This window comes from Marmota marmota, unplaced genomic scaffold (assembly GCF_001458135.2).
Source record: "Marmota marmota marmota unplaced genomic scaffold, marMar, whole genome shotgun sequence".
In the NCBI taxonomy this organism is placed as follows: Eukaryota; Metazoa; Chordata; class Mammalia; order Rodentia; family Sciuridae; genus Marmota; species Marmota marmota.
In genome coordinates, this window is record NW_026000048.1 from 11145487 (window position 1) to 11162200 (window position 16714).

The 16714-nt window shown below is 42.4% G+C and overlaps 1 protein-coding gene and 2 long non-coding RNA genes across 3 annotated transcripts in view; 2 read left to right on the forward strand and 1 right to left on the reverse strand.

The window, feature by feature from the left end:
- The window catches only part of LOC125619562, a 3599-nt gene extending 1190 nt beyond the window's left edge, over window positions 1–2409 (forward strand). Inside the window, exon 2 of the long non-coding RNA XR_007351097.1 lies at window positions 1895–2409. This is a non-coding gene — a long non-coding RNA (uncharacterized LOC125619562). The remainder of the gene's footprint in view (window positions 1–1894) is intronic.
- Window positions 2410–3202: 793 nt separating this feature from the next.
- Window positions 3203–9461, reverse strand: LOC125619561. The gene is made up of 3 exons (XR_007351096.1): window positions 9354–9461; window positions 6248–6353; window positions 3203–4686 (listed from the first exon to the last, which is right to left on the reverse strand). It is a non-coding gene; the product is annotated as an uncharacterized LOC125619561 (long non-coding RNA).
- Window positions 3943–16714, forward strand: part of Echdc3 (enoyl-CoA hydratase domain containing 3) — a 17179-nt gene continuing 4407 nt past the window's right edge. Inside the window, exons 1-3 of the mRNA XM_015495201.2 lie at window positions 3943–4061; window positions 5954–6051; window positions 12183–12383. Of these exons, the coding sequence (XP_015350687.2) occupies window positions 3989–4061; window positions 5954–6051; window positions 12183–12383 (372 nt within the window). The 5' untranslated portion in view covers window positions 3943–3988. The remainder of the gene's footprint in view (window positions 4062–5953; window positions 6052–12182; window positions 12384–16714) is intronic.

Consider the following 16714-nt stretch of genomic DNA (forward strand, 5'->3'; position numbering starts at 1 on the left):
GGCCGTGCACGGGGCTCTCCCGGGGGGCTGGGGGCCAGGACTCCGGAGAGCAGCGCAGAGCAGGCACCCGCTGAGTCCGCCGAGCGCTGGGCAGGCAGCCAGGTCTACCCTCGCCGCCACTGACCCGGCGATTGTCCGTCACCGCCGAATCTGGCCGATAAATCTCCTTGGGGGAGGAATCCCTGCTTACATACTGAGTTTATTACTGTCCCTTGCCTGGGCACGCTAGCAAGACACACGCTGGAGTGACGTAAATGGACAGCCCGGGACGGCCTCGCCACGCTAGGGCTGGTTTGCCAGCTCTGAGTGCGCCCACCGCTGCCAGGGCCTTCGAGAAAGCCCTTCACAAGAGGGCTCGGGACCCTCACAAGCTTGGCCTGGCTCCGGGGTGACGGTAGACTAAGCTGAGTGGCTCCTGAGCCCTCGCCCATAAGTGCTGAGGCGAAAGCAGGCCAAAGAGTATAAAGGATACACCGGTCTGAGCGCTGCCCTTTTGAGCAACAAGCCTAAAAACCTTACCGACATTTCTGTGCACAAACTGCCAACTAGACAGTGGAGTAGTACAGATTGTGCAGTCCTGACCCTAAACAAAAGGAGGCAAGTTTCAAAATTTTAAAGTTTCAAATCAAGCTGTTTACGTGTTTTTATTCTCCCACCCTGACAAGTATCCCTTCAGACATGGACAGCAGTGTTTGAATTTATAATCCTCAGACTCCCAGGTGTTCCCCCCTCGGAGTGGAGAGTCACCGCTGGCCTGTGGCTTTTTCTAGTTCTTCCCAGCTCCTTGAACCCATACATTTCCTCCATCCCTGCCCTGCTGCCCTGCCGGGGGTCTCAGATCTCCGGGGCCAGCATGCCCATATTCCCTCCATCCCCTCACTTCCTGCACATGATTGTTCTTGATCATCCTTGGGCTTAGGGGAACCCAGCACAGGGGCAGGGAATTCTAGAATCTCTATAACTGTTGGGGGGCTTGGAAGGGGAGTGACCCCATGCCCTGTGGACTCCTTGTCCCTTAGTAGGGACAAATAGGAACATTGCCAGAAGAAGACCAGAGCAGTGTTCCAAAGTGCAAGGCCCACACAGGATCTTTTTTCCTGTTTCTAAGGGCAGTCCTGCTGCTATACATCTGGAGATATCTGATCAGGAGCCTGACTTCTGTAATGGCAACCAGTTAACAAGAAAGTACTGATTGAGTTCTCCAGAATTAAACATGAATCTGAAAGGGAAGTGATTAGAGCAATCTATCATAATTTCTAGGAATCATATATTAGGAAGGAAACCCCAAATCAAGTGTCAAAGCGGTAGTGTTAGGTACTGTTAGTGGGCCCAACCAACTTGGTCACCTCAACGGCCCCTTTTCAAAACTGTGCCTCACGGCAATACTGCCATCAGGTAGTAAGAGCCAACTATGAATGGAGTGTTGTACCAGGCACTCTGCATTCCTTATCCCTAATTTTTACAAGGGTCTGCAAGGTAGATAACATTACAACTGTTTAACAGTGAAGTCAACTTTCAGAGAGGTGACTGCTTGTTCAAGGCCACTTGCCAGGAGGTTGGATCACCAGGAATCAGACAGAATTCCCTCTGCTGCTTCTGTGTTCCCAACATTTTTACATATCTAATGGAGAAATGGCACTGAGCCAATGTGTTGTCAGTCCACTGTGATTGATGGAATTGCTATGAAAGCCATACACGCAGTTTTGTCACTAATTCATTTGACATTTATTGAGTGTCTCCTATGTGTGGACATGACTGTTCCTCACTTCACAGATCTTCCTGTGGTTTATAGCAATGATCTTCAGACAGATCATCCAGACATTTATAGCTCTTGCCTCTACATTTATGTTGCATGTCCTGGTGGTGACTCATTCTGAAAGAAATTTCCTTGTAGATTTGGTGGTGTAGGTGACGCTTTTTATGTGAGGCATCAGATGCTTTGAACCAAGACAGCCACTGGGAGAGTTCGGAATGGTAAGATTTTTTGGAGATATTATGAACAGGGTTTGATGGCTGGTAGAGTAAGGAAAGGATAGAAGTCTAGAATGACTTTCAGGTTCTGGCTTGGGCAATTGAGCAGCAGCACTGAGATAAGAGAAAGAGAAGAGGGGCAAGTCCAGGAGTGAGAGGAAGATGCCCCAGGAATACCTAGGTGGAGCTGTCTAGTAGACATCTGAGTGAACATGCATATCTTGGCTTCTAGAGAGAGGCCTGAACCAGGGCTAATGACTGGGAGCTGTCAGCATAGATGGAGCAGCTGAAGTCAAGGTCATTGATGAAATTGCCTGGCAAGACCCTATAGAGCAAGAGGGCAAAGGATGGAACTCAGGATTGCCAGCATTTAGGGGATAACTGAAGGCTAAGTGCTTGTGAAAGTAGTCAACAGGGGTTGGCCAGAGAAGGACCTAATAAAAAAAATTAGAAATTAAAAACCCACAGAAAAGAAGGAATATTTCCAGGAAGAGAAAGTGATCCAGATGGCCAGCGAGTTTGCTTCTGGCAATTAGGAGATGACCAGTGAGAAGATTTTCAGTGGAGTGGTGGGAACACTTTTCAACTTGGCTGAACTTCACAATTTAGAACACTCTGACAGTGTGTGTAATGTGTGCACAAAGGATTAATGGGACACTCGGGAACTGATACTACGGTGCATACAGCAAGGGCATTCAGACTGGAATCTTTCTGCACAATTTTGCCTAAGGCCTTAGAATTTAATTTAAGCATGTGTCACCAGTGGGATGGCAGCTTTTTGTATGTATTACAGTGAGCACACTCGTTATTCCATTGGAACATAATAAGCAGCTCTCCGCCACCACTACCCCAAATATAGGTCTGGAAGTCTATCAGCAGATCAGTTGTAATCTTTGTACATATGGGAGAATATCTTTTTGAGAAAGAAAACAATATCACAGCCACCTGAGAACTGCAGCAAAACTGAAATGGTATTCCAAAGAAAATGGTCACTGCCTTGAAATAAATTCAGTCATCAAAGTTGCTTTCCAAAATGCTATGGCACAGAATGCTATTTCTGGAGAAGCCAAGTTGACTGCATAGCAATGGGAATATCAGATTCAAAACAGAATAAGGAAGGCAGAAAGCATGTGTAGGTGGAGACTGATAGGAAATTTAAAATATGTAACAATAATCTCGTGTTTGATTCATTGCCCGTTTCTTATAAGAGCAAAAAATAAAGACATTTCCATGGAAGGAAATGATACAGATTGTTTTATTCAGCATGTGCGATATTTTCAAATTGCAAACAGCCCCTCTGAATGCCAGCTTTTTGTGAAGTGAAATGTCCACCCTCTTCTGGTAGGTTTTCTTTTTCCTACATACATTATCCCATTCTCAGACAATGCAAATTATTTTGCAGAATTATGGGACGCCACTGTCAGACAGATTTTTTAAAAATCGCTGTCATTCGTATGTGCATATTGGCGGTGGCACCTCAGCTGCCTTTTCTTTGGGATGAGTGGGAGGAGTTTGGGGAGCATTTTCATTCTTGGCTCCTTTCCTAACCTTATTGTGAAGAACAGCACCAGGAAATAAGTTGAAGGTAGGCACTGTTTGTCACATTTCTCGGGCTGCTGTCACTGTCATACCAAACTCACATCCTCCATGGGCGGAGATGAGTTTGGAATTGTTGTGACTTGCCCCTTCTGTGGAGGTGGCAGTCCTGTTTCTGACAGCAAATGTGGGGGAAAGGAGAAACAAATCAAGGGGTGAGGGAGAAAAACCAGCCTGCAATTCAGGAAGTCTTTGTTTTGTTTTGACTTAGCTGTAACTCCAGAGAGCTGACGGACACAAAATTGGCACTAAGCATCAAAACTTCTTTTTTTCCCTTGGATTTTAAAAGCTCCCAAATTAGAAAGGAATCACAGGGGTCCTCACTTGTTCTGACTGGTGCATGACCCAGGGATTATAAAATGTGTTTCACAGGAATATTGTCTTGAGCAATCCAAAGAAGAGGAATGCACTGTCACTTGAAATGCTGAAATCTCTCCAAAATGACATTCTTCATGAAGCTGAAAGCAAAGATCTGAAAGTCATTATCATTTCAGGTATTTGTCTGTCCTTAGTGGCCCACGGTGCCCAGAGGAGGTGCCTTAAGATTTTTTTGGTTAACTAGGGCATTCCCTACTTAACTGGAGAATTGTTTTTGAAGTTCCTTTGAAAGATATTTGATGTGGAAAACGCTTGAGTACCTGGGGACTTGGTCCTAACACTATTAGTGTGATATTTGTAGCAAAGATTCCTGTTCAGTGAAAACAGGTGTTTTTTCCTCTTTAGTAAATACTAAGCATTGTGGGACTTTGCTATGCTGGTCTTCCTATCAAATCAGAACTGGCACTATAGCTCAGTGGCGGACTGTTTACCTAGCATGCATGAGGTCCTGGGTTTCTTCCCTAACAACTAAAAAAAAAAAAAAAAAAAAAATCAGAGAATCAATTTCTTCATGGACTTTACAAAATGAATTTAATCATTAATCCTTCTGGTGAATCACAGTCAGCTAGGACCTGGTTGTTCAAACATTTGATATATTTGTCTTTTCCGTTCTTACCAAGCCTTGTACCCAATATCCACAGGTATAATGGTCCCAGAAAGCATGCTGCGATTTGCTCATCTCTTTCTTCCCTTGCTTTTTTTCCAGTAGGAGTTTTTACAGAGTTATCTTCTTATGTGATGCTGATGGTGGTACAAATAACAGTAATGTCAGCATTTTGAAGAACCCCAAGTCAGGAGCAATGGTTCATGTCTATAATCTCAGCCCTTTGGGAGGCTGAGGCAGGAGGATTGCAAGTTTGAAGCCAGCCTCAACAACTTAGTGAGACCTTGTCTAAAATTTTAAAAAGAGTTGGAGATGTGGCTCAGTGGTTAAGCCCCCCTGAGTTCAATCTCTGGTACAAAAAAAAAAAAATCAAAGGAAGAACCCCAGAAAAATATAACAATAATGCTCTATGATGCTTTGTTTGTCTGTTTTGTAAATCAAGAATCATATTTCTGGAGGCAGATACTCCAAATGTTACCTTCTTAGCAATGGCCAAATAGAAATTTTCAGCTGTTTTATATGGTGAAGGAAAACAAAATTAGAACTAGTAGAATCCAGCACCCGAGTGAGGTATAACCTGGATGCAGAAATGGCCACTAACTTCTTAACTACACTACTTTCTCCCCCATGGAAAGGTGATATATTGCCTGTCCAAATAACCACAACCAAAGGGCAATCAATATGAGAAAGTGTTCACCGCTGACCTGTAGAATGGCATTTTGTTGCAGATGACAGTGGGGGCAGCTACCTCCTCAGCTCCCTCTGTAAAACAAAGAGCTTGAGCCAAATGGTTCCCAAGCTTTTTTCACACTCTGACCTTCCTGATTCAACCCCTGTGAGTGTCCTTCACCTGTATGCTAAATGACAAGCACATTTTCTAAGGTATGGTGGCTTTCAAGGACCTGTGTGAGTTGGTTCACTCAGGCGAGACGGAGTCCAAAAACAGAAGCCGGACACTGGAGGGACAGTTATCTCTGTTATAAGTACCTTCCTACCAGGCACTGTGGTGCACTCCTGTAATTCCAGCCATTCCAGAGGCTAGGGCAGGAGGATCGAAAGTTTGAGGCCAGCCTCAGCAATTTAGCAAGACCCTGCCTCAAAAGAAAAAAGAAAAAATGGACTGGGGATGTAGCTCAGGGAAAGAGCACCCTTGGGTTCAATCCCCAGTACTGAAAATAAATAAATAAGTGCCTTCCCCTTGGTCACCAAAACCTTTCACTTTGTGTTTCCATCACAGTATTCTGGCTGTAACTTTCCACGTGCCCCGAGAGTATTCTTATTAAACTTGTGCCATTTTCTCTGCATAGATATGATTGGTTATTAAAGTTGCTCAGTAGATAAATGAGTGAGTGATCTGCTCCTGCTGTTGACATCTTTTCTTTTCTCACTTGGAAACATTTACAGCTGAGGGCCCTGTGTTTTCCTCTGGTCATGATTTAAGGGAATTAACAGAAGAGCAAGGCCATGATCATCACGTGGAAGTGTTTCGGATCTGTTCTGAGGTAAGCCAGGGTAAGCGTGGACATTGCAAACCTGAGACCCTGGGTCAGCCTCCTTGTTTACAGATCAGATTTTATCTAGGAAACCTGTCCACCACGGTCACCGGTGAATCCTTCATCCCAGCAATTATTTGGATTATACTTTTAAGAAGTGACCATAATTTGCTACTGGTTTTATGTGCCAAAGAAAATAAATTACCCAATGGTTCTCTGTAGCCAGGTCCAGCACCGTGAGCAAATGCCTTGGTGTCCAGGTTTTGAGCAAGAGGGAAGAATAAGAATGTACATCTTTAGGGAGGAAGGACCTAAAGCAATGATAATTTTAAAATGTTTAAATTAAAACAACCCTGTTAATGGGAAAGAGAATATTTGTAACTAGAAATGATAATAATTGTTTAAATAAATTAACCAATCTTTATAATCACCACTGCCTCGGAGGAAAATTAACCTCTTCAATTTTACTTGTTTTCTGCTCCTTTCACCATATTAAGGAGAAAAATTGCCAATAACTAGAGGAAGAAAAGGGTTTTTTTTAAAAAAAAAAACTTTGGTTGATTTATAAATGTGTTAATTCAACCCTTGGATAATAAAAAATTGAATATAGAATCCAACTTTAGATAACACATTGTTTGTTTCATGAGCATTTACTTATGCTACTTCAAGCATAATACTGAGGAAAATATAGAGAGGAAAAGGGTCCTGCCAGACTGACACTGGCAAGTCTACTTGGGAAGCAGGACATGTGAAACATTCCATCACCTGACCCTGAGATAACTTAATCTTTCCTTCACATGTTGGTTTATTTGGTGGTTAATGATTCAACTAATATTTAATGCCAGCTACCATGCAGACAAGACAGAGGCAAAGAGGAAGGAGTTATAGACACGTTCTTGACAACCACTGGTTTTCTTTGTCCTTCCAGAAACCCACAGGCAGATCAGATTATACTTTTCTCATTTCATGGAAGGACAAACTGGAAAAGTGGTTTACCTGAAGCTTCATGGGGAGGCGGAAGCAAGCTAGGGCTCGGACTGAGGCTTTTGTTTGCTATGTTATTAATGTTTATGCAACAGTTTGCCAACGCTTGATATCTTGATATTTTCTTTTTCTTTTCTCTCTCTCTCTCTCTTTTTTTTTTTTTGGTACTGGGTATTGAACTCAGGGGCACTGGACCACTGAGCTACATCCCCAGTCCTATTTTGCATTTTATTTAAAGACAGGATCTCACCGAGTTGCTTAGGGCCTCACCAAGCTGCTGAGGCTGGCTTTGAACTAGCAATCCTCTTGCCTCAGCCTCCCAAGCCACTGGGATTTCAGGCATGCACCACAGTGCCCAGACTAAAAAGTAGTCTTCTACTAGTACCCTGTGTGTGTGGTTAAAATTAAAACACATTAAGAGAACCAGGAGCACCTCCTGCCCTCCCTAAAGGGACAGCTTTTATCACTCTGCTGCAGTATGTCAATGAGCTGAGATCTGAACAAGTTGGCAAAGGGCCTCATGGGAAGCAGCCAGGGCTTCTTCAGAGGATCAAGTCCAAGACGGTTTCTTGGAAGCTTCCACTCTATGGCTGCCTCTGGCTCGCTGGGAAAGACAACACATAAATGGGACCTAGCCCTAAAAGTGAAATAGGAGTTCTATGGAATTGATTTCTTTAACACAATCTCTAAGAAATTCAGATCGTCTTGAATAAATACGAGCACGACGAACTTGTGCAAGTTTTCAATTTCCAAGTGTAATCAACAAGCAGATTGGAACAGAATGAGCTCGATATTTCATTGTTCAATTCATGCACGAGAAAATTTGATTTTAGAAAGGAAGATAGAGGCATCTGAATTAGCTTGCCATCTAAAAACTCTAGGAAATTTGTTACAGACCCCAAGTGCTCTATGATGGTTAATTATTTACAAATTAAGAGGAGGGCAAATTAAGAAGGAGAATAAGAAGAACCTGGTTACAGAATAGCTAAAGTGACCTTCTGGAGCACTGATGGCTCACCCAAGAGGCTTATCATCAGTCTTTCTTATGCCTGTTGAAATTTGACGGAAACTTCATCCTCAGGGAGATGCTTCTCTTTCTTCTTACACACCATCAGTGAAATGACAGTGGGACAAAGTCTCTCATTTTTCCAAATAACTTGGAACTCTTAATAGTGCTTTTAAACGCAGGTGGGCCAGCCTGCACATCATGTCACATTCTAAAGTAGAACCCAAACCAGTACTTACTTCTGGAAGGTGAGAGCAGAGGTATAACTGATGACCAAGAGTTTGATTATCTTTACTTATTATCTAGGTTCCCTTTGCCTTCTAACTTTATTTAAAATATTTCTAATTATAAAAATTATAAGTATTCATTACAGAAAATTTTGGAAAATTTAGAAAAACAAAAAGAAAAAAAATAAATTACTAATGCCATTTCCAAAATCAAATTTTTTCATGCATGAACTGAACAATGAAATACTGAATTCATTCTGTCCCAATAATCATACTACCTAGAGAAAACTGTAACTAATATTTTATGTGTTTTTCTTTTTTAGTTGGACCTTTATTTTATTCATTTATTTATATGCTGTGCTGAGAATCAAACCCAGTGCCTCACACATGCTAGGCAAGTGCCCTACCACTGAGCCACAACCCCAGCCCCTGTAACTAATATTTTGCTGCATTTATTTTTAATACTTTTCCCTATGTACCTATTTGTTTGAATAATCACATATAGGTGTGATTAGAGTATATAATTGTGTATTGTAATAAGATTATAGAACTGAATGTTCCAGGGCTGGGGCTGGGGCTCAGTGGTAGAGCACTTGCCTAGCATGTGTGAGGCACTGGGTTGGGTCCTTAGCACTATATAAAAATAAATAATAAAATAAAAGGCATGCTGTCCATCTACAACTACAAAAAAAGAATAGGAAAAAAAAAAGAACTGAATGTTTCAGGTAATATTTGGAGTACTCTAGACATATTAATTTATATAATCACCATGTTTCATATGGTTGGTACTGATATTATCCTGATTTTGCAGATGTGAAAATTGAAGGGTTAGGTGATTCATCCAGGATTAGGCAGAAAGTAAGTGACAGATAGATAGGGCCTCCCATTCCAGGAGGCTGCCTCCAGACCACTACATGAGCCCGGATGGCCAAGCTGGTGTTTCCCTTAGAAAATAATTAACCATCACCACCGACAATGCTGCATTCTGTTAAGTGGATTTAGTTGAGTTTACATAGCCACTGTTTTCGTCACTTTGTAGTACTATAATTGAATACTTAAGGCAATTAACTTATTAAGAGAAAAGGTTTGTTTACCTCCTGGTTCTGGAAATTCAAGTCCATTGCTTTGGGCCTTTGATGAGGACGCTGGGTGGCAGTGGCAGGGAATTTGTGTCAGAACAAACCAATCACATGAGGAGTCATGAAGCAAAGAACGAGAAAGAGACCAGGGTTCTATAGTCCTTTTGAGGGCGTGCCACCAATGACTTCCCACAAGGGCCTCCCTCTCACAGGTCCTCTCCCCTCCCAACGGCACCACCTGAGCACCAAACTGTTTTTTTTTTCTTAAGTTTTCAATGGACTTTTATTTTATGGTTTTTTATATGCAATCCTGAGAATCAAACCCAGTGCCTCACACATGCTAAGCAAGCGCTCTACCACTGAGCCACCACCCCAGCCACAGGACCAAACCTTTAAATAATGGACTCTTGGGGGCACTCATCCCAATGATAGCAGCCATTTACTTATTTTCATATAGTTGTATTATTTAAAAGGTTTTTTTCCTATTGTAAAATAATGATTTGGTGAGCATGTTTGACCTCGGAGCTTTATACCTATTATCTTAGAAGTATAATCCCTAGTTCAAATGTATAAGCATTTTTAATGTTGTTGAATATGGACCATATAACCCAAGTATTTCTCTATCCAGTTTTTGAAATCCTGGTCCTTCACAGATGGCAGACAGGACACGTAGGCTGTTCAACTCTAAACCCAATTGACTGGCTTTTCACAAGTAACTCCTGGACAAGAGAACAACAAAATTCAGAACTAAACAAAACTTCTTTTCTTGGCAGCAAGACTTTAGAAGGTCTTATGAATTCTTTCCTTCATTATTCCAGTTCATGGGCATGAGTTCATCACAAGCCCACCCCCACCCTTTTTCTAAAGTGCACGACCCTGCTCAACTCATGAGCAGTTTTGTGTACAGGTATGTGTGTACGTGCATGCATGCATATTTATGGGAAGATTAGTTATTAGTATCTAGCAGATTCTCTAAAAAATGACCCCCCCAAAAAAAAGGTTAAAAAAAGACTACTATGGAATATGATGTGCTAGCCTTAAATATAGTCGTGTATCATTTCATGATGGGGACAGATCTGAGAAATGTGCTGTTAGGTGATCTCACCATTGGACTGACATCGTAGAGTGAACTTGCACAATCCTAGACACATAGCCCACTGTCCACCCAGGCTATGTGGCGTATAGGTATGGTACAGCCCATTGCACCCAAGACCATGAAAAGTAAAATGGCACAAGACTAATCAAGCACAAGAGACGAGATAACCTCAAGGTGCATGAGGCTGCCACCTATGTAATGTAGCATATAGTTTTACTGTAAATTTGCTTTTTAAAAAATAGGAGGAGTGCACTCTAAAATACTAATAAAAGAGTACAACTGGGAGCTGGGGACACACTCAGTGGTAGACCACGTGCTTAGCATGCACAAAGCCCCAGGTTCTATCATCAGCACCAAACATAATTTTTAAAGTGTGTATACTGAACATCGAGCAATAGCAGCTGTTTTTTGTCTTTGCCAAGCATTATGTACTGTGCCCAATTCTGTGTGCAGTGCTTCCTTAGCATATGTAGTGCGTAGGCCAGCTGACCCCAGCATCACCCCAGACTCATGAGCAGTGCTTTGCACTATGGTGTTATGATAGCTACGGGGTCACCAGATGACAGGAATTTCCCAGCTCCATTAATATCTTTTTAAAAATATATATTTTTAGTTGTAGATGGATGCAATACCTTTATTTATTTATTTGTTTGTTTGTTTATATGTGGTGCTGAGGATCAAACCCAATGCCTCACACACACTAGACAAGCGCTCCACCACTGAGCCACAACCCCAGCCCCTCCATTTCTACCTTATGGGACCTCTGTCCTATACACAGTCTGTACCTGATCAAAATGTCATTATTCAGCGCCTGTGTCACTGGTTATTTTAGAAAAAAAAAGCTATCCAATTTCAAATGTTTATGAATATAAAAAAATAAGTTTCCTAAGCAAAAATCTTCAAATCATGAAGGTCATTTTTCTTTGAATTGCCGCCTTGGGGAAAAACCCAGATTTGGTTCCTCTCTTTCCTTCCTCTCTGCCAAGGTTCAAAGAGCAATGATTTAGAAATTGAAGTTGCCATAGCAACACAATCTGTTTAGAGCATCAAGAAAAAAATAAGCTGCAAAAATAAGTTAAAGTTCTGGCAATTTATGCGGTGAAGGTCACATGAGCACACTTTGGTCTCCCCTCTCGGTGCCAATGGCTGTTTCAAGAATTTTGTTTATTTTGATGACAGCGGGGTGTCCCCTTCTCCCCATTTTAATAGAACTGAGAGAGCATTCATGGTGGTAATTTGAGAAGTAATTACTAAGGAAATTGCCTTGAAGTCCTTTTCCACCTTAATTTTTCAAGGAAGCACCAAATACCAGTTTCAGACTTTTAACACAGGGGCTTCACACAGGCACAGGGAGAACATAACTATTTGTGAAAGCTTTTGTTTGTTCCCCAGAGACAAAAATCCACACTGTTTTTAGTGGGAGTGCTGGGGAAGGAGGCGGAGGGGACCCCCTCACAGAGCTGGGCTCAGCCCGTGGCTTCCACTCCCCTCACTGGCCTGAGCCAAGTGATTTCCACCCTCTGAGCTTCATGTCCTTGCTACCAAATGGGGTTCCTTCCACATGGAGCTCCCAGAAAGACCAAAAGATGCTTCAGCGTGGATATCTAGTACAAGTTAGTGCTCTCATTCTTTTTTGCATAGAATCATATGAAAATTGTTCTGGAAACAGAAAAGTCATATAAAATAACAGGTATTAACGTGGCTCCTGACTCTGCATGCAAGTGAAGTGGGTGTGTCTCCTTCTGCAGGTCATGATGCTGATCCGGAACCACCCGGTCCCCATCATTGCCATGATCAATGGCTTGGCCACAGCGGCCGGTTGTCAGCTGGTTGCCAGCTGCGACATTGCCGTGGCCAGCGACAAGTCCTCTTTCGCCACTCCAGGGGTGAACGTGGGGCTCTTCTGCTCCACCCCTGGGGTCGCCTTGGGGAGAGCAGTGCCCAGAAAGGTAACTCATCTTCTGACCTCTTTCTAATTTTTTCTCTAGCCCTGTGAGAATTAGCTTATAAAAAGTAATAATTGTATCAGGATATTCTGCCCAAAGGCTCTTTGGCTGGATGTGCCAAGTGTTCCTTATAATGTCAGAGAGGGAGAGGCGACTGCTTGCTCCTCCATAGCTTCTCACACTGGATATCAATTTGTGAATTTACCACATTTCAATCTTACATGCCCCTCAGTATGACTAGTTAGGTTTTTCAGTTTGTTTGTTTTCCTTGCATAGACATTATTTTTGTAATTTTATTTGAAATACAGTGGAGGCTGAGTTTCATTGCACTGAATGGTTGACCATGAAATACCATAGCGTGCCTATATACTTCCAGAATCAAGAGGCTGGAATGGTGTCACTAATCAACCACATGTGGACAACCTTTCTTGTTCCAGAAAGGATCCAGTAGATGATTTACTGAGTGTATCTAGTTAACTGTGGTTGCATTTCAGGAACATGAATATCCTGTGCATGGTGTGTTGAATCTGTCTGAGAAGGGGACATGTTATAAAGTTGTCTTTTCTTTGCTGACTACAGTGAAGTCCATTTTCACCTCAAAGCTTTCTTCCTTCCTGAAAATATCATAAAATAATATTTACTGAGCATCCCTTACGTGTATACCCACAATGCCTTTGTTCTAGGAGAAGTGCATCCTCATTCTCAGTTGGAAATCTATAAAAGGGGGGCAAAGTCATAAATATGGCAAGTAAGGAACTAGATTGCTTTCTAGAATATATTATCTATTCTAGCAACAACTACAAAATTAGCAACTGCTGACATACCTCAGGCTCAAAAGAAATGAGACCCAAGAGGAATCAATCAAATAAGGCCAAGAAAATTAGGGAACACTCCTTTCTTCTATATTGCCTCCTTATGAGTTTTTGTAGAGATGTGTGTTTATGAGCAGATTATGAAAACAGACACCCACAAGCATGTACACCTTAGAAAATTACCAGGAAGTGGGATCCACACTGCAAAAGGTGATAGCTTGCTAAAATGTCCTCCAACAATGGGACTTTTTTATTCTGTCAAGATCAATGTTTTCTCTAAATGTATAGATATTCATTCACTAAGTGTTTTTGAGGTTGCTACTTCTTGCCAGTGTGTTAAATTAAGATGTATTGCAAATCTATTGACAGAGCTCACTAATTAACTATATTCTAGCTGCAAATAAAATCATGAAGACTTTGCATACCAAAAAGCAGGTGTACTGCCAGGTAGCTGTGCATCCTCTTCAACACCTGACTTGCTGGAAGGTTCCATGGTAAAGCATTTGAAACCTTTAAATCAGTCATAGTGTCAGGATAAAAAACCCATTTTTTCTTAAAATAAACTTTTGAAATCAAGGCTTATTATAAACTTAACACTGTATCATATTAATGAAATTTTAAATTAGTTTTTGAGAAGATAGAGGGGTAAATGTGACCCCCCCCCAAAAAAAAAGGTAGGACTTACGATCCCAGGAAGCCCAGTTCTCAGAACCTCATTGTACAGTTGTCCAGTGTGACAGATGAAGGTACAGGGAGGTTGTAAGAATCAAGGTGGCTTTTCCCTCCCAGAGACAGTTTGGTCAAAGAGCCAGGCCTCCCAGAGGATGGGGCAAAGAATCTCCTGAATTGTCTAACTCAGATTCTGGGTCTTGTGCTCTGACCCCCAGAAGGCTTCTGAGTCACTTGACTCAAAACCTCAGTTTTTTTTTGTTTTTTTTTTTCCCTAATCAGCAGCTGAAAACAGTTCATAGTCCTGTCGCAATGGACTCATTAATACTGGACTACTTGGGGGCATGAATCTGGAATATGATTTGGGGTCAACACTAATGAGCAGAAATGGCTCATTAGTGATTATTGCAGTATTGATAGAGGGAATTTTTAGGAGGAACAGTCAGAACGTAAGACCTTTGCCAGGTTTCTGGATCTGCAGAGGTGGCATGTGTGTCCTGCTTTAGGAAGAAACATTTGGGATTCATAAAATATAAGCCTGGGGCTGTAGCTCAGTGGCAGAGAGCTCACCTAGCATGCGTGGGGCATTGGGTTCGATCCTCAGCACCACATAAAAAAATAAAATAAAATAAAAGTATGTGTCCACTTACAACTAAAAAATAAATATTAAAAAAAAAAAAACTAAGCCTGACCGAAAAAATCTAAACCCAGCGAAAAGCACTATCATCTTTTCTTGATTGCACTCATGCTAGCACATTACACACAGGTCTGTGGAGCAAGTGTGTAAGTCCCTCTGTTCCTTCTCAGGTAGGGAGCAGGTGCTTTTGCAAATTGGACTGGACTGGAAGTCCCAACCCTTTTCACACAGGCTGAGGACATGTGTGGTTGACTAGTGCCCTCTGCTGGTCACTCTGGGAACCTGCTTGGCTGTGTCCTAGACTGTGAACTAACTGCCCTTGTGGTCAAACCAGACTGAGTCTGGGCATGAATGATCTTGCTCATTTGTGAAGTGCTTCTCTCCTTTGGCATGAGTTAAATAATGCCTCTTCATTGAGCCATATGGGTACCCAGCCTGGTACAGCTGTTGCCCTCCCCAGTCAGGGCAGGCCTCATTCATAAATACACAGTCAGTTATCCCCGGAGAGCAAATGAAAAACCAAAAATCACTTCCCAAACCAGTCCTTTCACCATGGTAGGAGCCCTTGCTTCCAACCGTTTATGCATTTTAATTTCATGTGTCTGTAGAATCTGATTTCCTAAGAGTCTAATGGGAACAGGGTAGAATTTCCAAGCAGGAAAGAGTGTTGGCTCTCTGCCGCTGTCTGTTACTGCTCAGCAGAAAGCCTGAGGTAGGCAGCATCTCAGGCCTGCTGCAGACGGACTGCAGATTAGCAGTGACTGGTAGGGACATCAGGGCTTGGGAGGTACAGCCTTAGAGAACATGCAGCTCAAGAGCTCCTAGAAGAGTTTCAGGAACGCTTCTTGTGTTCCCAGTTGGGTTAGGCCCATGACCCTCCACTGGGAATGCTTCTTCTCCGGAGCTTGCCTCCTGGTGGCTCCTATGCACTGGCACTGCCAGTGCTGTGGGTGAGCGGGAACACATGTGCACACCTGTGGGTTCTGCTCTGTTTCCCCTCCCCTTTCCTCCGGTGCTCACTTCCTCCCTGCCACCTTGCATCCTGGGAGACAAGCGCTATGGTCTGAATGCTCCTGTTCCCCCAACTTCTTACGATGAAACCTGATCGCCAAAGTGATGATCGCCTTAGAAGGTGAGGCTTTGGGAGGTGTTGAGGTCACGATGGTGGGGCCCTCATGAATGGGGTTAGTGCCCTTATAAAAGGGGCCCCACACAGCTGTCCTGCCCATTTTCCCCATGAGGACATAGGGAGAAAATATCAGTCTATGAACCTGGAAGGTTCTCACAGGACCCCAAGTCTGATTTTAACTTGATCTTGGATTTTCCAGCTTCCAGAATTGTGAAAAATAAATTTCTGTGGCTGATGAACTTCCCAGTTGATGGTATTCTGTCTTATAACAGCCTGAATGGACTAGGACACCATGTACATTCAAAGGGCACAGTGTGAGGAGAGATAACCCAGGGTGCTATAGTACACAATCCTGTCAGCTGTGTTACTTAAGGGAGCCCCGTGACACCCCTGCTTCAAACAATCATCCCCTTTCCAGGACTTCAGTGCCTAGAAGCCAACGTCAGAGAGTCATAGGAATTCACAGTTAGAATAAGTACATTCATATTAGCTGCTGCATTTATTGGGCACTGACTGAGCACCCAGGACTGCATCATGAGTTTTACATCTGTTACCTTTAATCATCACAATACTGCAGGCTGGCAGAAGTCTGTATGTCTGGCTGCTTGTCCTTCTCTAATTGGCTAATTGAAGGGTGAGGGAAAATCGTTTTTCTATTTAGTTGAAATCCCTCATGTAATAGCTCAAGTTCATTTCCTGCTTGTTTACTTTTAGAGGTCCTATAATAACATTAGGATCTTTAATGCAGAAAAGAATGTAAGAGATTGTTGAATTCTTGCTTCTACTGTAAGCAGAACTTTCTCTGCCTGACAAATGAGGGTTCTGCACTATTCCTGCATCTCCAGGAGGTAGAATTCCACTTTCTCTGGAAGTGATTCAACTTAGAGATTTATTAGCTATTTTCGCTTTTTTATTTTTATTTTTAGTTGTCAATGGATCTTTATTTATTTATATGCAGTGCTGAGAATCGAACCCTGTGCCTCACACATGCTAGACAAGTGCTCTACCCCTGAGCCATGACCCCAGCCCTATTTTCACTGTTTTAAGCAAGTTTTTGGAGTCGCTCCAGAATTAATATATATATATA